A 22,900-nucleotide genomic window follows, 5' to 3' on the forward strand; every position below is an offset into this window, starting at 1 on the left:
CAAGCCAGAAAGATCAAACAGGCTCTTTTAGAATGGAATTTACTTTACAATCATAACTTAACTTAAAGTATTTCCTGGTGGAGTTTAAACAGTACGTGGATGCTATTCAGAAGTGTGAAAACAAAAAAGCACAAAAAACATAAATTCAGGGCAAGACCACTATTAGTCGGATTCGGGTATGTTTCAGATGTAGTTCGATCGCTGACTGCTGGGTGGTTCGGGAAGCTCATTAATATTCACGAGAGAGGCGCTGCTTTTAGGAGTATGGGCGTTTTATTAATATTATTTTTTTTTATTCTATAGTAAAGTATTTCTGTCTCCACCAGGATTTAGTAAAGCTCGAGAGCTGTCCTAATCCGTAGGAGCTGCGAGAGGACGGCATTCAGAGGCAGTCAGGCACACACATTGTGGGAGAGGAGGGATGTTTTGGAAGTTCTGGACAACAATTTACTTCTAAAAAGATATTGGCTCAGTGAGGATGAAGTATGTATTTGCTACCAACCTTGTACATAATACAATTGTACGGAGCCCCTAAGGCAGCGGTGGCCAATCTTATCCGCTAAGGGCCGGTGTGTATGCAGGTTTTTGGGATAACTTTTAGGTCAGCTGTTCAAACCCAAGTGTGAGGACTCTTCAGCCAATCAGTCCTCTAATCAGTGACCTAATCAGGGAGTTGCAGCGAAAACCCACATACGCACCGGCCCTTTGCGGTTAAGATTGGCCACCCCTGCCCTAAGGGGACAAGAGGGTGAAGTCTGCAGTTACTGTCCTGCTCAATAGACAGACTAAGGAAGTCAAAAGAAGAGCGATTTGGACTCCCAGGCATCAGGCTGTTTCTGTGCTCCATTTGTATTTCTTATATATAGTTTAAATATTTTACAGAGTGTGTATTTTATAGAGTACACATTTATACATATGTAAAATATACAATATACAGTGCCTGACAAAAGTCTTGTCGCTTAACCAAGTTGTAGGAACAACAAATAATAACTTGACCTGTAGTTAATCAGTTGGAATCAGAAATGGCTTATAAGAAAAGGCAAAGCCCTCTAGATTATGCTTATTATACCAAAATAAAGTTTTGCATCATTCATTGAGTTTTGTCATGTAATTAGGACAGAAAGGTCAACTTTTGCCTGGACAAAAGTCTTGTCATATGCAAAAATAATGTAGAAATTATACATATATTTCATTTAGAATACACAAACATGCTACAATAACATCAGAACATAAAGTCATGGTGCCTTGGAAAAAAAAATTAATAATGTGTATGACTCCCATGAGCTTGGAGGACCACATCCATACGTCTTGGCAATGACTGAAATAACTTGTTGATGAAGTCATCAGGAATGGCAAAGAAAGCAGTTTTGCAGGACTCCCAGGGTTCGTCTAGATTCTTTGGTTTCGTCTTCCAAGCCTCCTCCTTCATCTTACCCCAGACATGCTCAATAATGTTCATGTCTGGTGACTGGGCTGGCCAATCCTGGAGCACCTTGATCCTCTTCAGTTTCAGGAACTTCAATGTGGAGGCTGAAGTATGAGAAGGAGCGCCATCCTTCTGCAGAATTTGCCCTCTCTTATGATTTGGAATGTAATGGGCAGCAAGAATATCTTGATACTTCAGGCTGTTGATGTTGCCATCCACTCTCGAACACCCCCATGGATGTAACCCCAAACCATGATTTTTCCTCCACCAAACTTGACTGTTTTCTGGGTGAATTTTGAGTTCATGCGGGTTCCAACAGGTCTCCTGCAGTATTTGCGGCATTTGGTATGTAGTTCAATGGATGATTCGTCAGAAAAATCAACCTTCTGCCACTTTGCCTCTGTCCATCCTTGCTGCAAGCTGTGGGCCTTGGCAAATTCAACATGCTTTTTTGTTGTGTTCTTGTTAATGTTGGTTTCTGAGCACTAATTTGGCCATGGAGACCACTGCGTGCGAGAATTCGAGAAACTGTTCTTGTAGACACAGCGGTTTCTGGTGACCAGTTCTGATGTAGCTCTGCTGCAGTTGAAAAAGGGTTGGCCCTGGACTTTCGAAGCAACAAACGGTCCTCTCAAAGAGTTGTCTTACGGGGTCTGCCTGACCTGGGCTTGTCATGAACATCACCAGTTTCTTCATATCTTTTTTTAATCCCCTCCACTTGACGTTTGGATACATTAACGATGTCTGCCACCTCAGCAGCAGACTTGGTCTGTGGTTGAATCTTTGGCATGTTGTCAGAAGTCAGGTTGCACTTCAAGTGAAGGTCTGGTGTGCTGGGGTTCTTTTTATACACACCTGGGATTATGTTCATTACAATATTTGTCACAGGTGAACCTCAAATCTGTGATTGGTTGATTTAATTAAAAGACATGACAAGACTTTTGTCCTTGCAAAAACAGGTGTTATGGACTTTAACAAGCTGTGAACATCAGGACACTTTTTGACTGTTTCATTTTGTACCCAGTTATTAATGTGAAAGCCCTTGGCATTAAATTGATCCATTCAATGTAACAATTGATTGATTAGAAATAAAGTTATATGCCTTTTTAAGTTACTATGTCCTTATGTGACAAGACTTTTGTCAATGACTGTATATGCAGAATTATTAGGCAAGTACTATTCCTGGAGATCATTTTTAGCAAAAGTTGGGCAACTTATAAAAATGAATTTCAGAAGCTTTCTTGTGCACAAAGTAAATTTATTTAGAGAGAAAATGTTGCATTTGACCTTCACAAACAAAAATAAAAGAAAAACGTTTATCAGTGTGCAGAATTATTAGGAAATTGTCATTATCAGAAACTAAGTGGATTTTCTCTCTTCACCATCAACAGAAATAATAATAAGAAACAATTCTTATTCAGTATATATAAGGAATAACAAGCTATCAGCCATTCTATACAGCCCACTTCGCCCAGTTTAATGCCCAGTATAGCCAACTTTCTTCTCAATGACCATTATGAGCCTGTTGCCCACTGAACCAATCAGGTTTTTGATTTGATCCTGTCCTGTAACCTCCTGAGACCCCACCCATTCATTTATGTCCATTGTAGTGGACATTTTGTTTTTGCATCTATCTTTTCACTGATGTAAGGAAACATATTTATTCCTGTTGTACACTAAAGAGGGCATGCTGTGAAATTAAAAATAAAAATAAATTTGAAAAAAATCTAAATCGTAAGATGTCTTATTTCCTCCAAAGACAAAAAACCTAAAATTGAAGGACACTTTCTTCCTTGGGTCTCAGGAGGATATTAGCTGAGCCAGCTAAGACCACCGCCTAGAAGCTGCTCTGAGAAGGGTACTGTGTGCTACTTCTGTAATCTCACACTTTGGTAAGGCCCAGTAGTTCTCAATATGGTTGATTCAGGCGATGAAGGGGGGGCAGGCCATAATTCAATCACATTTCAAGCCTTTCTAGGTCATTCTATGGAATACTTTGATGCATCTTCTAGTATCTATACTATACATATTATAGTATCTTCTAGAAACTGGCAGTAGACCTTGTGGTTAATCTTTACTCAACCTGCAAGTCAGAAAGGTATGACAAGTTCATCACTGATAATTGCAGTCCATGTAATCTCTCCTACACCACCTTGTTGGTGCTTGAAGAGGATCTCCATCCATTGCCCCATCCTTTTGCTCCATCAAGTGACTTTCATCTGTCCCCAAAACCTTTGTACCATCAGTCTTGAGTTATCCAGTACCTTGAACAAGCTTTACAGATCAAAGTGACTATGTGCACAGATAATTATTACCATTCATTATGATAATAAAATCATAAAACAATATGTATATATGCACATTATATTGCCAAAAGAATTGGGACACCTGCCTTTACACGTGCATGAACTTTAATGACATCCCATTCTTAATACATAGGCTTTAATACGGAGTTGGCCCTCCCTTTGCAGCTTCAGCTCTTGTGGGAAGGCTGTCCACAAGGTGTAGGAGTGTGTTTATGGTTATTTTTGACCATTCTTCCAGGAGACACTGATGTTGGACGACAAGGCCTGGACATAGTAGAAAAAATGGTTCTAGGCTTACAGTTCGAGCTATTGAAGAGAGGTGAGTGACATTCCGATTGGACAATCATTACATTTGGCTTAAGTTATCTGGTTAATGAAGAAATCCTGTTTTGTGTAATATCTCCCTGGTATTGTTCATTTTCATAGTTTTCCATAGTTATATGTAGTTTAAATACTTAAAAAAGAAATGATAGGGAAGACAGAGGAGGGAGGAAAGTGTGAGTAAAAATGCTATAAACTACAGTACAATACACATCTTAGCCTGCTGTGGGTGTTGTACAGTACGGTACACTTACCGATTGTTTATGAGACGTGATGAGGGAGAGAATGTGTGTGTGTGCTGGTTCCTGCAAATGTACTGTACAGCTATTAAATTACCCTTAGAAGAAAAAAATATGTATTGAATATCTAAACCTACTGTGGGTACTCAGTCATTGTTTCTTCCATTACAAGCGTCTGTTGATGCCTTGTTGCGATCAAGTCAAAACTTGGCATGGCGCACAGTTTCAAAGTCGTATGTAATTTTTTATTTTTATTTTCCCTGCAGTCAACTGCAGTTAAGTGGATCAGTGGATGGCGAATCGGCAGATGATAGGACACGACTGCACAGCGAGGCCTGTGTTTTTATGAAGTCATTCTAGGCACCAGCCAGTTCCACTCAGGGCTCGAAGGTCTGGAGTAAACCAAGAGGAGGAATGGGAGAAAGGGACAGACCAGTGCTTAACCCATTCGGACTTGCTCTTTAGAACGGCATCGTCATCCCCAGTACACTTTCTACTCATTTCTGGCCTTTTAGCGCTTGGCGACCAACGTGCCTCATAAGCATTCTGACAATTTTCTAGCTGTTTTTTGAAGAACGCATCAGTTTCCTTAGCCTCTTCCGAGCTCTGCTTAAGAGAAGCTACTTGTTGGCTCAGGTTCATATTATCCTCTGCACCAACCGGCGCTTTGCTTGACTAGCAGAGTTCTCTTCCTCGAGACCCTCTTCCATCACCCTCAGTATATTAGTTGTATTTTTATGTTGAGCACTCAGACTGCCAACTGGCCACTCTGCACTTAAGTTCGTGCTGCCCTTTCCGATGCAGTAATACAGACGCAAGTTTTTTTGTTTTTTAAAAAGATCATCAAATCTAATTGAAGTTCAAAAAGGATTTTGTCTGCTTAATTTTTGTTTTGCTAATGATATCCGTCTTCCCTATACTTCCCCGTAACTTCCAAGTTAGTGCCAGTGTTTGTGGTCAACCAATCAGCAAGCAATCGCTGTAAGCCCCAGTAGTTTATGTTCAAATGAAAAGTATTGATTCTGGAGTAGTTACTAAAGCAAGGTTCTAGAACAGCCTCTAAGGAACTACAATCAGGTCAGGTTCCTGCAGTGTGAATGTGGCAAAACCTTCATGTCCTTGCTTAAATTTGTTCACTATGACCCTTTCAAATCTGGCCTCCTAATTCTCCCCTGTATCTAATTACATAGTAGTGGTGAATGAAGCGGCTCCTTATTGGTTCTGTAAAGTCTTTGGGTGTCTAGAATAGCGCTATATAAATGTGACATTCATTCATCCTACGTATGCATCCAGAATGCTTCAGTTCCTGAAGGCTATTTAAGAACAACAGGATATATTTACCAGGCACTAAATACTGAGGAAAAAACTACACCACAGTCAAACAGGCTTCCTTTTATTTATATCATACAAGTAAAACATTAACAAGGTTAATCATCTTAAACACGTTCAATGCTAATTAGTCTGCAGGAAGTATTTCACTTAATATCAGTGACCCTTGAAAAATTCCAAAGGATGTATATAATATGGTGGGGAATCGGGGATGATCATGGGATAGCAGCATCAAATAGTAACAAAAGAAAAGAGCAGACTGCATAACAGTGAAAAACTCAGCTAGTGTCAGAATAACTGTATGGTTTTACTACTATTCATCTCTCGGGTTACAAAAATGACAAAGAAAGTACTTAGTCTAAAACTGGGCATGTGCTGAGACATTGTACTGTTTGGTAGTGTTGGCCTGGGCTAAAGTGACCCAGATCATATTTACAATTTTCAAGCAGTACACATATACAAAACTATTATTATAAATCTTCAATATACTTAAAGAAAAAGTATTAGTTACAACACAATAAATGGTTATTAATAGCAATTAGGAACACAGACCAACAAGAACTATTCTGTCATATTCTGTCACATTTGTCTAAGTTGAAGATATGAGCCTTTAACCAGTGAGCAGTTACAGCGTGTCATAAATCGCAGGTTACAATAGAACACAATGCTCTGTCACCTGCACGTTGCAAGATAATTTCCAGCAGGTGGCAGCAGAGGTCAATCAAGAAAAACAGAAGAGCTGCAGGAGATGCACAATCAGAAACTAAGAGATATCCGCATATCTAATTTTTACTGTCCAGACATTATACTGCAGTATACCGTATTTATAAAATCAACATTATTCCGTCATTCTAAAATCAGCACGCACTACCATCCACAGTCCGAAGGCACAGACTGAAAAGTGAAGTATCAACTAACCTTAATATATATAGACTTTGACATGCACTGTTTCTACAAGACAGGCAACGTTATTCGCTTCACATATTTCGTCTACTCCCACACTACGCACATCCAAAGCAGAGCTTCACTCTGTGCTTCACACAGATTAATCTGTTGCAGGTGGTGCACATGGAAATGGTCTTCGTGTCCTTTGAAGGGGGACAATCCTGGCAGCGGTTCTTCATTACACCACCAGCTGCAGCCTGCAACGATAGTTATATTAGTCCATGAATCATCCTAAAATGCCTACAGTTCTGTTCACATCAGCATCTCACACTTACTGAAGGCACTGGAGGGTTGCATCCTGCACCTGAGGTCCCAACAACGTCCACTCGAATCTTTCTTATCATCATAGCAGCCGCTGGAGCCCTTGGAATTACCTCTCTCCCTTGGATGTGAGGGAACACAAGTTCCCTTCCCAGCTCCTCCAGAAACAATCTCCAGCGCTTATTGTAGTTACTTTTTTCCCAGTCTGGCTTTATTGCCAGCCAGATCACGAAAGCATTGTATGCAGATATATCCATCATGTTATAAAAGATCGCAAGGGGCCACCGTGTAACCTTTCGATGGCAGCTATAACAGGCCACCAACCTGTCTAAATTGTCTACCCCTCCTTTTGTGGCATTATAATGCAGAATCATCTCCGGTTTCTTGTCTTCTCTGTCACTGATCCGTCCCTCTCGATGCTGTGTACTCATCAGCATCACATTCTTGCCTTTTCGTGGTACGTATGACACCAGAGTAGTATTGTCTGTAAATAAAAACTCCGAGGACTTCACTTTCCTATCCTTCAGTGTGGAAAGCTCAGGCGGCAACTCTGACTTGCTGGGTTTGACTGTGCCAACCATAGTCATGTTACGCTTGAGGAGTTCTTGTCCCAGGTTATATGATGTGAAAAAATTATCACAAGTGATGTTGTGGCCGCTGAGGCCCTGTGTCATGTCGAGCACCACCCGCATTCCCTGGTTTTTCTCTGAGATGCCACCCTTTCCCTTCCCTGTGTAGATTTGCATGTTCCACGCATAGGAGGAAGCAGCATCACATGCAGTCCAGATTTTTATGCCGTACTTTTTTGGTTTGGATGGCATATACTGTCTGAATGAGCAATGGCCTTTATATCCAACAAGGCGTTCACCCACAGTCACACTGGATCCAGGATTATACATGAGTGGAAGCTGCTCAACCCACTTGTCCCACACAGGTTGAATTTCTGCCAACTCGTCCTTCTGCCGTCTCTCACATTTTTTCCACTTGTCAAATCTGATGGAATTTGTGCATTTGCAAAAGTCCGACAATGACATTACTGCACTGAAAATAGGTCTTCCTGTCTTGGCATCCCACAGACTGCCAACTCTCTCACTTTTTGATTTGTAGACACTTGTGAGGATGAGGACCCCAAAGAAGGCCTGCATATTTATTTCATCCATGTCTTTCCATTGCTTACTGTAAAGGCGTTTTCCCTCAAGGTTGGTCATTTTCAGAAAGTCTTTCTGAATTGACTTAGAAATAAATAATTCGAATGCTGACCTTATGTCACTGACATGTTTCACTGCGAATTTTGTGGGCCCAGGTACTTTCCGTAATGTGACAGGACAGTAAGGTTGTGCAACATCTGGAGATGATGACCATTTAACCTCATAAGTGGGCATGGCTAGTTTTTGTGGTCTCTGCTCAGCTTGCTGTGGGGCTTTTTGCTTGTTAGCGTTTCGAGTTCTGTGCTTCAGAATGAGTCCATCTTCTGTATCACTCTCACTTTCAATGTCCTCTGGATACTCCCATTCTGACGCATCCTTGTGGTCCTCCTCAATCCTTGACGACTCCGGCAATTCTGGTTCTGAAAATGAGCAGATGAGAATGATGAAAATGGGTCCATTTTCATGATGTTCAAGGAAAAAGAGCCAAAAGACACCAAGTTTCAGGGTGAAGCAATGATTTTTCTTCTTCATATATGAAACATTTTTTGTGAGTCAAATTGACCCACACAAGACACCAGAGTAGGGCAACACAACATTGGGGGGAAAAAATCACATCGTCATATCTAACATTTTTATGATAAATATTGCGATTTAAATGGCAGTGTTGCCGAGAATTGTGCTGACAAATTTGCTTTTATCATGACTATGGAATGCATAAGATTAATGTCTTTTGGTTACCAGTTCATGTTTGCTTTTTCTCCTCCTCTGTCATTTTTGTTAAAATTTCTCACAAATGCAGCACATTGTGAGTGAGTGTGACAGCAGCGACAAAAATGACTGTGGGTCAGACAAACAGCACATGTAACACTCGCGTAAAAGCAACGGCAGCAAACTTTAGCCTAATTTTGTAACATAATACATAATCTTGAAAAGGAACAACCATTAAAATTGCAAAGCATGTTGGGTGTTTCCAATGACTAAAAAATGTTTCAGCTTAACTTATTGATGGCTGCAACCTAGCTAACTAACCTTGTGATGCGTGACGTGCAATGTTCATATCACACATTGTACAGCTCTACAAGAACCCTTAAATCAGAGTAAATTGAGACAGATTTCTCCTACAGAACCGTGAGTTTTCTTTTTGCACCAAGCAGCTAAATAGTTGAAATCAAACGAGTCATGCTACATTTGTCTTACTTGACATCGCATGTCCTGTGATATGATAATTGCACATTGCGATGACCAAGCTGAAACGATATATTGCGCGGCCCTACACCAGAGGTTAAGCAGACTTCTGACAATTTTACGTGCAAAAACACGGTATAAAAGCGCACACACTCGTACCTTGGGAAGAAAGGTGGTCTACCTGGAAACAAGAGAAATAAAAGGGATGTGAAGCACCAGGATAATTCCAAGGGACCCAGACCTCAGAAAAATTAGACACTATTGGATTGGTGTGGGTTAGGGAACTAATATGGTGTTGCTTTTATGGAGTTCAAGTTCTCTAGATAACACCGCAGAAAATCATCAATTGTGAAGCTAAAATCACCACATTTAGAAATTGGAAATAGTTGAGATCAAGAAAATGAAGAGGAAAATAATATACAAGCAAAATTATTAGGATGTGAACAGATAAAAAAAATGCCAAAGAATTCTGCTCTAATTCATGGTCAAAAGGTATAAAGATTTACGCACACTCCCATTCATTTAATTAGAACTACTAAAATAAGATTATTTCATAAAACAATACATAGCAGAGCTACATGTACCACCATTAAAAGGGCTTAGGGGGACATGGGAGAGGGAACTCGGTCACAACAGATGTCTGCAATCATGCTAAAGCAATACACTTCAAGATAATACACAGAAAGCATGTATCCCCCAACCATACACATCATTTATATACCACTTTTTCACCTGTGTCTTAAAGGGAAGACAAAAACTGGTACTCTTGCTATCTTTGGTCATGCCATAAGATGCAAATATGGTCTAAAGTGCTGACTGAAACAGGAAAAATATTTAGTTATGAACTAGCAGAGATGTTGCATGAAAAAACAAGATTATACTGCATTCTTATGCTGCAAAGAAGAGCATTTTATTGCAGTGGATTCACGAAAAAGTATGAACTGTTAAAGGCTGGCAGAGAGTGCAGTTTGATGTAGTGTCATTAGAGTACCGTACAGCTAGATTACATTCAAAAACAGACCAATTCTATAAAATGTGGGAACCCAATCTGAACTACGTCGAGCCTGGAATCTCAACCATCATGCTACAGTTCTTCTTAAATGTTCTACTGCACATTGTCGTAATCCATACCATGCAATACTGACGATCTTGATCATTATTAGGGAAGTGATGGCTGAATATTGAATGCATTGCCATAAATGTATTCAGTAATGTTTTCCGTTACAGTACATAGAAAGCAGAATACTAGAAATGCAGAATACTTTTAGAATACATTAAAATTACATTTTTGAGAACGCACGTGTAAAAACAGGCGTGCTGTATCATTATTTGTTTAATTTCGTTTTACCATATTTCCGGGAGGTGAATTTGCTAATTCCTTTGTTCATATCAGCATAAACATGAATAAAAAAAATCAACATGAAAGGACATAACTCTACACCACCACTAATTCCTTCAATCAGGTTCTGAAAAGCAGGCTGCCCCAGAATAGAAAAGGACTGTACATCCGCGATGCTAAAAGTAAAAATCAGACCATTCACCTTTTTTTTGGAGCCTTGTTTTTTTGCAGTGTCCAGTTTTTGTCGTTTTGATGGCCTTTCTTCTTCAGCTTCTGAGCTGTCTGCGCTTTGATCATCTGAGAGTACTCTTTCTTGTCGGCTTGTTTTACAAGCTCCAGCCTGCTTTTTCTGGTGGGATGGAAAACAACCATAATTAAATATTTTAGCTCTTCGTGAAATTCACAACAAATTCAAAAAAAGTCCCGGTAGGCATACCAAAATAACCAATATTTTTTCACAGTTTTCACCATGGGAAAAAATCATTGTAGAAAATTACGAAAAAAATGTAATTCCACCTACATAAACCAGCATATGTTGTGTTTTAAAAGCTGATGAGCAGCATAAACCACCAAAGGAAGCAGGGGAGCCAAAATGCTAGCTAGCTATTTTATGTTTTAGAAAGCACTGTACAGTGGTACCTCGCAACCTGAATCAATTTTTCCCCATTTAAAATTATGTAAATACAAATAATTCGTTCAAACCACAGAAATACTTAATTAAAATTTTTTTTTGATTTTCTGTGACCAATATACACTTGTGATTTTTTTTTTATTATGCTGTACATTATTTTCATATGCCTAAAATTTTTATGCACATTTCGTGATGTGAAGCGTTGTATGACGATAAACTTCTTTGTACTGTAAACAAACAATACGCATGTCACGACGCACGGAGTAGGGAAACACGAGCTGGAATCCAGTGGCCGGTACTACGAAGCAGGGTTACTGGCTTATCTGGGTAACTTGTCGGATTTAAGGTACCACAGTTTAAATGGATTTTATATTCATTCACTTACATTTTGCCCAGACTACCTTAAATCCGACAAGTTACCCCGATAAGCCAGTAACCCCACTTCATAGTACAGGCCCCAGGAAGTTGAAGAACACGGGGTTTATTCAGGATCGTACACAAGGAAACAAGCAAGAATGTTGAATGACATTACAATGACCGGACTGGGGAAACAAACTGAAACGCAGACTTAAATACATAGGGCTAATGACAGCAACTGGAAACAGCTGATCACACGGGGATTCCACATGAGGTAACGAGGGGACGTGGTACACAGGAGGATCGGACGAGCGGGGCATGACAACGCAGTTGCCACTATGTGTGAATGAAGAATATAACACTTAAATAGAAGTTACTTAATTTATGTTATTAATGAAATATTGTAATTTTATGTATAGATATGTGACTGTTAAAAACCATCACAAACATGTTTATCAATCGCTGAAAGGTACCGCTATAACAGAACATTCTCTCTATTTTTTTCTTTTTTCAGATATTTGACCTCTGAAGAGATATAGTAAAGACAATAGATCTACAAGTTTTTATACATTCCACAACCATTCTTGGGCATAATGTACACTTCTTCATGTTTCGGGTGGTTCTTTGGGGCGCTTTTGGGGGATGTCTGTGTTTGCAGCCTGAAACATGGTTTGCGAACCGGTACAAAATTTTTTCTAACATCTGGTTCTTAACCCCATTTGTTGGTGAACAGGACTGTTCATGGGTCGAGGTACCACTGTTTTAAGAATACGTTTGGAATACATTTAAATTACATCTTTGAAAACGCACGTGTAAAGTAGCCATGTTGCATCATTATTTGTTTAATTTCATTTTACCATATTTCCAGGAGGGGAATTTGCTAATTACTTTTTTCATATCACCATAAACATGAATAAAATATCAACATGAAAGGACATAACTCTTCCCCACCACTTCATCCTTCAATCAGGTTCTGAAAAGCAGGCTGCCCCAGAATAGAAAAGGACTGTACATCCGTGATGCTAAAAGTAAAAATCAGACCATTCACCTCTTTTTTGGAGCCTTGTTTTTTTGCAGTGTCTAGTTTTTGTCGTTTTGATGGCCTTTCTTCTTCATCTTCTGAGCTGTCTGCGCTTTGATCATCTGAGAGTACTCTTTCTTGTCGGCTTGTTTTACACACTCCAGCCTGCTTTTTCTGGTGGGATGAAAAACAACACAACAGCTGCCATGAAGAAGGCACAGCAGCGTCTGCATTTCCTGAGTGCGCTCAGGAAGAACAACATCAGTGAGAAGTTGCTGGTGATCTTCTGCTGCCGCACCACTGAGAGCATCCTAACATACTGTATCACAGTATGGTTTTCCCACTGCACTAAGGCAGACCGGAGGAGACTGCAGAGAGTGGTCAAGACGGCGCAGGAAATCATCGGCTGCCCCCTCCCCTCACTAAAGAACACTTACGCATCCCGAGCTGAGGGAATCAGACACAGCACTCACCCTGCTTATCACATGTTGCCTTCTGGCAGGTGCTACAAGGCCATTAGGACCGGGACCAATAGGCTGAGACCGTTTTTTTCCCACAAGCCACCACTGCACTGAACACACACATACAACACACACCACCTCCACACAAGGACCATGTGCAATAATTTTTATAATACTATACTATAGTACACTATATAGTATAATACAAAACTGTGTTATGGCATCTACTTACTTCGTCTGTCATACTACTTTATATTGCAGAATGCTGTTTGTATTGCAAACGTAACGTCCGTATATGCCTGCACTGTAGAAGTAGCCACTGCAATTCTGTTGTACAAATAGCATCCGTGCTCCAGTATAATGAAAATAAAGGCTTTCTATTCTATTCTATTTTATTGTATTCTATATCTTTTTAGCTCTTTGTGAAATTCACGACAAATTCACAAGAAAAGTCCCGGTAGGCATACCAAAATAACCAATATTTTTTCACAGTTTTCACCAGGGAAAAAAACATTGTAGAAAATTACGGGGGAAAAAATGTAATTCCACCTGCGTAAACAAGCATATGTTGTGTTTTAAAAGCTGATGAGCAGCATAAACCACCAAAGGAAGCAGGGGAGCTAAAATGCTAGCTAGCTATTTTATGTTTTAGGAAGCACTGCATTCAGAATACTTTTAGAATACATTTTAAATTACATTTTTGAAAATGCATGTGTAAAACAACCGTGCTGTATCATTATTTGTTTAAATTTTGTTTTGCTATATTTCAGGGAGGTGAATTTGCTATTTACATTTTGCATATCAGCATAAACATGAATAAAATTTCGACATGAAAGGACATAACTCTTCCCCACCACTTATTCCTTCAATCAGGTTCTGAAAAGCAGGCTGCCCCAGAAAAGAAAAGGACTGTACATCCGCGATGCTAAAAGTAAAAATCAGACAATTCACCTTTTTTTGAGAGCCTTGTTTTTTTGCAGTATCCAGTTTTCTCCCGTTCGGTGGCCTTACTTCAACTTCTGAGTTGTCTGCGCTTTGATCATCTGAGAGTACTCTTTCTTGTCGGCTTGTTTTACATACTCCAGCCTGCTTTTTCTGGTGGGATGAAAAAGAACTGCGATTAAATCTTTTTAACTCTTTGTGAAATTCACAACAAATGCACAAAAAAAGTCCAAGTAGGCATACCAAAATAACCAATATTTTTTCTGTTTTCACCATGGAAAAAATCATTGTAGAAAATCACGAAAAAAAATGTAATTCCACCTGCATAAACCAGCATATGTTGTGTTTTAAAAGCTGATGAGCAGCATAAACCACCGAAGGAAGCAGGGGAGCTAAAATGCTAGCTAGCTATTTTATGTTTTAGGAAGCACTGCATTCAGAATACTTTTAGAATACATTTAAATTACATTTTTGAAAATGCATGTGTAAAACAGCCGTGCTGTATCATTATTTGTTTAAGTTTTGTTTTGCTATATTTCAGGGAGGTGAATTTGCTATTTACATTTTGCATATCAGCATAAACATGAATAAAATATCAACATGAAAGGACATAACTCTTTCCCACCACTGATTCCTTCAATCAGGTTCTGAAAAGCAGGCTGCCCCAGAATAGAAAAGGACTGTACATCCGCAATGCTAAAAGTAAAAATCAGACCATTTACCTTTTTTTTGGAGCCGTGTTTTTTTGCAGTGTCCAGTTTTTGTCGTTTTGATTGCCTTTCTTCTTCAGCTTCTGAGCTGTCTGCGCTTTGATCATCTGAGAGTACTCTTTCTTGTCGGCTTGTTTTAAATACTCCAGCCTGCTTTTTCTGGTGGGACGAAAAAGAACCGCGATTAAATCTTTTTAACTCTTTGTGAAATTCACAACAAATTCACAAAAAAAGTCCCGGTAGGCATACCAAAATAACCAATATTTTTTCAGTTTTCACCATGGGGAAAAAAACATTGTAGAAAATTGCGAAAAAAATGTAATTCTACCTGCATAAAACGACATATGTTGTGTTTCAAAAGCTGATGAGCAGCATAAATCACCAAAGGAAGCAGGGGAGCTAAAACACTAGCAAGCTATTTTATGTTTTAGAAAGCACTGTATTCAGAATACTTTTAGAATATATTTTAATTACATTTTCGAAAATACATGTATAAAACAGCGGTGCTGAATCGTTATTTGTTTATTCACTTTTTGCCATATTTCTGGGAGGTGAATTTGCTATTTACTTCTCAGATATCAGCATAAACATGAATAAAAAATCAACATGAAAGGACATAACTCTTCCCCACCACTTCATCCTTCAATCAGGTTGTGAAAAGCAGGCTGCCCCAGAATAGAAAAGGACTGTACATCCGCGATGCTAAAAGTAAAAATCAGACCATTCACCTTTTTTTTGGAGCCGTGTTTTTTTGCAGTGTCCAGTTTATGTCGTTTTGATGGCCTTTCTTCTTCAGCTTCTGAGCTGTCTGTGCTTTGATCATCTGAGAGTACTCTTTCTTGTCGGCTTGTTTTACATACTCCAGCCTGCTTTTTCTGGTGGGATGAAAAAGAACCATAATTAAATCTTTTTAGCTCTTTGTGAAATTCACAGCAAATTCACAAGAAAAGTCCAGGTAGGCATACCAAAATAACCAATATTTTTTCACAGTTTTCACCATATAAAAAACATTGTAGAAAATTACGAAAAAAATGCAATTCCACCTACATAAACCAGTAGGGGTGCAACGATTATTCAATATTGTCGACAAAAATCGACAATAAAAATAGTCGCCGACGAATTTGATTGTCGATCATTGTCGCCAGACGTATTTTTAAACGGTGTGCGACATTTTCCTTCCTTTCTACCTGTGCAATACTACCGCTTTCCAATAGACTGCACCAATACACCACACTTGTGAGATTCGCTCTTGAGCAATAGCATTCAGCGACAGGTAGAAGAATGGCGGCCACAAATCAGGCATCATCGTGTATTAAACGCTCTAAAGTCTGGGACACAGGGATAAAAGTCGCTATGACGGATTTCCATCAACTGAGTGCACTAAAGGTTGTTAATGAGATTTATGTAGATCCGAAGGAAAAAAATGGGGGGGGAGGGGGGGGCTGGAAAGGCTGTATTTCTTTTGTTTAATTACGATTCAATTATTCTTCCTAAAAATAAAAATAAACATTATGGTTTCGCAGTTCGCTTAAACATTGACGGCTGCGGAGTAGCCTACAGGCTGCAAGCTATTTCCCGAAGCGTGTTAAAGATGCCAAACTTCATAGTAAGGAGAAAATAATTCCCCAGCAATTAGTGCCACATCAGTCTCAAAGGCTTTTAATGTCCCAAAACAAAGACGAGATCTGCAAAAGGGTGAATGGCACGGGCTTCTTGTTGTCTGGCGTATCCAATAATAATAACAACAACAACAACAACAACAACAACAATAATAGGGCATAATAATAGGCTAGTAGCAGTATATTTTACATTTTCAAAAAAGATCGGAATATAACGTATTTATGTTTGGAAGTCAGTGTTGTGTCATGAAGTGTCTCTTTCACTAATAGTAGCTAAAAAAAAAGGTCAGAAAACATTGGAGAAAACCCATTGCTTAAATAGATAAAGAAGCCAAAACTCCGAAGCTCAAGATTCAGGACAGTGGCTCCGATGTCGCAAGTGCTGCGAGAGCTTATGCTCCGTTAAAAATAAATAAATAGCAGTTTTGAAGTCTGTTTTCTTGCTGTTAAAAGAGGAATGGCAATGGGAAGCTGCTAAATTTCCAGGATCTTGGGATTTTTCAGTCTGCTTTAAAATGAGTTTTTATTTGTAAACATAGGCTATATAAATAGCTGATATGACAAGAAATTACCGTGCATTTTAACCTCTATACCGCAAATGAAGTACGAATTAGTATATACAGGTTAAAATGTATGATAATTTCTTGTCATATCAGCGCAAATGCACATAAAATACGTACAAATTTGCACTGTCACAGCAATGGATTGCCCGCACGTATATCGCTTTTAAAGGTGAATGCGTACTTGCGTACCAGTTAGGCTATATGCAGCCCTGATTATAACAAAGTTTGTATCAGAAATTCGGATCGGTATCGGCGCCGATCCAGACCTATTTGACGGATCGGGTATCAGCCATGTGTGACCAATCCACGTCCTATACTTATTTAGTTTTTGGCAGTCTCTAAAAACACAGATTTAACACGAAATAGGAGCTATTTGCACAATCAATTGCACGACAGCTCTTTCCCATTTTATATGTGTTTTTTTGCGGCATTCAAGTCGAACAATAACCTCATGCTAAATGTAAAAGCTGGTGACTAAACGTTTTAATAGTCGATGACTAGTCGACTATCAAAATAAGTCATTAGTTGCAGCCCTAAAAACCAGCATATGTTGTGTAAAAATCAGACCATTCACCTTTTTTTTGGAGCTGTGTTTTTTTGCAGTGTCCAGTTTTTGTCGTTTTGATGGCCTTTCTTCTTCAGCTTCTGAGCTGTCTGCGCTTTGATAATCTGAGAGTACTCTTTCTTGTCGGCTTGTTTTAAATACTCCAGCATGCTTTTTCTGGTGGGATGAAAAAGAACCATAATTAAATCTTTTTGGCTCTTTGTGAAATTCACAATAAATTCACAAAAAAAGTCTCGGTAGGCATACCAAAATAACCAATATTTTTTCAGTTTTCACCAGGGAAAGAAACATTGTAGAAAATTTCAAAAAAATATATAAAATGTATTTCACCAGCATAAACAAGCATATGTTGTTTTAAAAGCTGATAAACAGCATAAACCACCAATGGAAGCAGGGGAACTAAAATGCTAGCTAGCTATTTTATGTTTTAGAAAGCACTGTATTCAGAATACTTTTAGAATACATTTAAATTAACATTTTTGAAAATGAACATGTAAAACAGCAGTGCTGAATCATTATTTGTTTAATTTCTTTATGCCATATTTCTGGGACGTGAATTTATTAATTACTTTTTGCATATCAGCATAAACATGAATAAAATATCGACATGAAAGGAAATAACTCTTCCCCACCACTTATTCCTTCAATCAGGTTCTGAAAAGCAGGTTGCCCCAGAATAGAAAAGGACTGTACATCTGCGATGCTAAAAGTAAAAATCAGACCATTCACCTTTTTTTTGGAGCCGTGTTTTTTTGCAGTGTCCAGTTTATGTCGTTTTGATGGCCTTTCTTCTTCAGCTTCTGAGCTGTCTGTGCTTTGATCATCTGAGAGTACTCTTTCTGGTCGGCTTTTTTTAAATACTCCAGCATGCTTTTTCTGGTGGGATGAAAAAGAATCATAATGAAATCTTTTTAGCTCTTTGTGAAATTCACAAAAAAAGTCCAGGTAGGCATACCAAAATAACCAATATTTTTTCACAGTTTTCACCATGGAGAAAACATTGTAGAAAATTATGAAAATTTTTTTTCTTCCACCTGCATAAACCAGCATATGTTGTGTTTTAAAAGCTGATGAGCAGCATAAACCACCGAAGGAGGCAGGGGAAACTGCGCATGTGATGATTTAAAATAAAGACGTAAAGAAACGGTACATATCTTTTAAAAGACTTTTAAAATAATTTTTAAATCAAGGCAGATGCATTCTAAAAGTATCATTATTTTATACTCTAAATTACTGCCTTGTAAAATGTAACATGGACTAAACAAATACTTTTATTTCTATATTCTGAATACACACCTCTTTGTTACATGTTACGGGGCACTATTTTATTTTTCAATACCCAGTGGGTGGCAACTCTACTAGGCATGTTAAACCCGTCCCCTGTGACGCGCAGCAAAGCCATCAGAGGAAAAGCACTCGGCAATAAATCGTACTGTAGGCGTATTACTAGTGTTATGCTCTACGACAAAAATATCACACGATTTATTTATGAAAAATCAGATTTCAGTTTGCAGTCTCATTATTATTGCAGTATCATTATTTGTTTATTATCTTTTTGCCATATTTCTGGGAGGTGAATTTGCTATTTACTTTTTGCATATCAGCATGAACATGAATAAAATTTTGACATGAAAAGACATAACTCTTCCCCACCACTGATTCCTTCAATCAGGTTCTGAAAAGCAGGCTGCCCCAGAATAGAAAAGTACTGTACATCTGCGATGCTAAAAGTAAAAATCAGACCATTTACCTTTTTTTTGGAGCCGTGTTTTTTTGCAGTGTCCAGTTTTTGTCGTTTTGATTGCCTTTCTTCTTCAGCTTCTGAGCTGTCTGCGCTTTGATCATCTGAGAGTACGCTTTCTTGTCGGCTTGTTTTAAATACTCCAGCATGCTTTTTCTGGTGGGACGAAAAAGAACCGCGATTAAATCTTTTTAACTCTTTGTGAAATTCACAACAAATTCACAAAAAAAGTCCCGGTAGGCATACCAAAATAACCAATATTTTTTCAGTTTTCACCATGGGGAAAAAACATTGTAGAAAATTGCGAAAAAAATGTAATTCTACCTGCATAAAACAACATATGTTGTGTTTCAAAAGCTGATGAGCAGCATAAATCACCAAAGGAAGCAGGGGAGCTAAAACACTAGGCTAGCTATTTTATGTTTTAGAAAGCACTGTATTCAGAATACGTTTAAATTACATTTTTGAAAATGAACGTATAAAACAGCAGTGCTGAATCATTATTTGCTTATTCACTTTTTGCCCTATTTCTGGGTGGTGAATTTGCCAATTACTTTTTGCATATCAGCAAAAACATGAATAAAATATTGACATGAAAGGACAAAACTGTCCACCACTGATTCCTTCAATCAGGTTCTGAAAAGCAGGCTGCCCCAGAATAGAAAAGGACTGTACATCCGCGATGCTAAAAGTAAAAATCAGACCATTCACCTTTTTTTTGGAGCTGTGTTTTTTTGCAGTGCCCAGTTTGTGTCGTTTTGATGGCCTTTCTTCTTCAGCTTCTGAGCTGTCTGTGCTTTGATCATCTGAGAGTACTCTTTCGTGTCGGCTTGTTTTAAATACTCCAGCAAGCTTTTTCTGGTGGGACGAAAAAGAACCATAATTATAATTAAATATTTTCTTTCTGACATTCTCAACAAATTCACAAAAAAAAGTCCCAGTAGGCATACCAAAATAACTGATATTTTTTCACAGTTTACACCATGGGAAAAAACATAAAATTATATATATATATAAAAAAAATGTAATTCCACCTGCATAAACCAGAATATGTTGTTTTAAAAGTAGATGAACGATTTGGGGAAAATATCTAATCGCGACTTTTCTGACAGACATTGCAATTACGATTTGATTTGCGATATTATTCTTTATGTCAAGCTTCAGTTCAATACTCAGTGTGTAGTAAATTTAAAACATGATGCACAACATCATTACCACAAGATACCATCAAAATATGAACTGGTCTATATTCTAATACAAGGATGAGAATTTAAAGATGTGGGGTGTTAAGTTAAATAATGTTATAATGAAAACAATTGCAACAAAAGTAAAAACAATAGTGATCTTGCAGCTAACACTGGTTAGTCCCCTAATAACACTAGAACCGCCTTTTCCCACGTCAATGAACAAGCCAAAACTACTTCGGCGTATGCAGCCCTTTTGTTTGCGCTATTGTGGTGTTAATAACAGCAGCGAATCTAACACCCTCAACCAAAAAGGTGTAATGTTCATAACAGAGTGGCTTGTTCTATCCTAAAACTGTAAAGCTGTAAATGTTTAAATGTAGCATGCATTTTATAAAATGTAGTTGTTTATGGGTGATTTGATGTTGGTCAAAGTATCTGTTTTTTTAACAACTGTATACGGTTATTTTCTATAAAAATCAATTCAGGTGAAACAAAAACATGTACGTGTTCAGGGTCATACATTTCCGTTAGCGCGTTGCGGAATGAAGCGGGAAACAAATGAACGAGGCTAGTTTCCAAAACTTTTCCACTCTATCAAAGAATTCCAAAAGTCATCCAGGGCCTGGAAAAGTTATTTCAAAATTGCAAACCTTTTCTAGGTTTTCCATGACCGCAGGTACCCTGTCTTACAGCAAATCTATATTATTCTTCTTCTGAACTTAAAATTAGCTGCATCAAAAACGTTAGGGCAGTTTGCAAACCCAACAGACTATTTACAAGGTAATAAAACTTTTCCATACATGTAAATGTGTGTGCAGAACAGAGAACAGAAAATCTCACTCCATGAAGCTGACCAAAGTTGGCAACCCTGCATTTTATTTGAAATAAAAAGTAAAATGCAGTTCTCAACTGAAGTGGCTTATTATTCCTTTGCTTTGGTACTCGGACAAATACAAAACGAATGAATAAACATTATATGCATCTCTTTTTGTATCTTTTCTAAATAATTAGACCGCATGCCCATATCCAACTGTAATAGCGATTAAAGCGATCTATTCTTTTAGTATTGATGTTAAAGCAAGGTTTTTATTTTACTACTGTTGTGGGATTAAGATTAATTTCACAAGATTAAATCTTTGGAAATACTTAAATTAATGAGCACAAAACATATGACATAAACACAACTGTATTATGGGTTTTATGGCTTTTTTGGGGGTCACCAACTCCGCTGCTATGAGGATTACTGACTGTCATTGTTGTTTTGACGGGTTAGCGTTATGCTAATGCTATTGCCCAATAACAAAAACCAAAGGTATGATACGCTGAAGTATATTGCAGCTGGTGTTTAAAAGGCACTTGCCGGTTCTATTGATGATTGTTTCAGAAAGGTCCTATCTCGACCATGAAATAGGAAAGCAATTCACTTATAGCTCAGTAGTGGAATCAGTATTTTTCCGCACCGCGAATGTAACATTTTCCTTGGGTTTCACGTGTTTGCTGTTTTTGGGCCTATACTCAGTCTTTCTGGGCCACTTCTGATGGGTGAGTATGACTGGCACGCGAGAAGCACGGTGCTTGTGATTGGTGAGAATGACTGTCACACAGGCAGCACGGCATGAATTTGTAAAATTATTCTTACAACAGTTTTAAACCCTGGGTCCGACGTACTGTATAATGTATATCCTAAATCGCCGCATTTGCAATTTGCTAATCACGTTGTTTCAAATCGTGATTTCTATTTAAAATCGATAAATCGTCCAGCCCTACCAACAAAGGAAGCAAGGTAGCTAAAATGCTAGCTAGCTTTGTGGTTAACTCTGGCTTGGTTGAGATTTAACTTGAAAGCATTGCTTACCACAAGCTGTTTCTTTAAATTAGAAGTTGATACTTCCAAAACTGACAATGTCCTTACAATTGACAGGCACGACTGGCATTCAGCATCAAATGAATTTCCACTTTTTCTTTGAAATTCGAAAATATTTCTGGGAGGTGAATTTGCAATTTACTTTTTAGATATCAACATAAACATTAATAGAATTTCGACATGAAAGGACATAACTCTTCCCCATCACTTATTCCTTCAATCAGGTTCTGAAAAGCAGGCTGCCCCAGAATAGAAAAGGACTGTACATCCACAATGCTAAAAGTAAAAATCAGACCATTCACCTTTTTTTTGGAGCCGTGTTTTTTTGCAGTGTCCAGTTTATGTCGTTTTGATGGCCTTTCTTCTTCATCTTCTGAGCTGTCTACGCTTTGATCATCTGAGAGTACTCTTTCTTGTCGGCTTGTTTTACATACTCCAGCCTGCTTTTTCTGGTGGGATGAAAAAGAACCATAATTAAATCTTTTTAGCTCTTTGTGAAATTCACAGCAAATTCACAAGAAAAGTCCCGGTAGGCATACCAAAATAACCAATATTTTTTCACAGTTTTCACCAGGGAAAAAAACATTGTAGAAAATTACGGGGGAAAAAATGTAATTCCACCTGTGTAAACAAGCATATGTTGTTTTTAAAGCTGATAAGCAGCATCAACCACCAAAGGAAACAGGGGAGCTAAAATGCTAGCTAGCTATTTTATGTTTTAGGAAGCACTGCATTCAGAA

The 22,900-nt window shown here is 38.3% G+C and overlaps 1 protein-coding gene and 1 long non-coding RNA gene across 2 annotated transcripts in view; one reads left to right on the forward strand and one right to left on the reverse strand.

Moving 5' to 3' along the window:
• The first annotated feature begins 1 nt into the window (after position 1).
• LOC111839503 (uncharacterized) lies at positions 2-4,860 on the forward strand. Its single transcript, XR_002837118.2, has 4 exons — positions 2-176; positions 327-483; positions 3,971-4,051; positions 4,559-4,860. It is a non-coding gene; the product is annotated as an uncharacterized lncRNA (long non-coding RNA).
• An 809-nt stretch (positions 4,861-5,669) lies between these two features.
• Positions 5,670-22,900, reverse strand: part of LOC111842864 (uncharacterized) — a 37,274-nt gene continuing 20,043 nt past the window's right edge. Inside the window, exons 24-36 of the mRNA XM_072706647.1 lie at positions 22,463-22,609; positions 19,821-19,967; positions 19,119-19,265; positions 18,098-18,244; positions 17,378-17,524; positions 15,350-15,496; positions 14,634-14,780; positions 13,921-14,064; positions 12,536-12,682; positions 10,702-10,848; positions 9,320-9,341; positions 6,842-8,394; positions 5,670-6,763 (exon numbers count right to left, since the gene is read on the reverse strand). Coding sequence (XP_072562748.1) covers positions 6,623-6,763; positions 6,842-8,394; positions 9,320-9,341; positions 10,702-10,848; positions 12,536-12,682; positions 13,921-14,064; positions 14,634-14,780; positions 15,350-15,496; positions 17,378-17,524; positions 18,098-18,244; positions 19,119-19,265; positions 19,821-19,967; positions 22,463-22,609 — 3,183 coding nt within the window. The 3' untranslated portion in view covers positions 5,670-6,622. The remainder of the gene's footprint in view (positions 6,764-6,841; positions 8,395-9,319; positions 9,342-10,701; positions 10,849-12,535; positions 12,683-13,920; positions 14,065-14,633; positions 14,781-15,349; positions 15,497-17,377; positions 17,525-18,097; positions 18,245-19,118; positions 19,266-19,820; positions 19,968-22,462; positions 22,610-22,900) is intronic.

The sequence above is a fragment of the Paramormyrops kingsleyae genome, chromosome 24, assembly GCF_048594095.1.
Source record: "Paramormyrops kingsleyae isolate MSU_618 chromosome 24, PKINGS_0.4, whole genome shotgun sequence".
Lineage (NCBI taxonomy): Eukaryota > Metazoa > Chordata > Actinopteri > Osteoglossiformes > Mormyridae > Paramormyrops > Paramormyrops kingsleyae.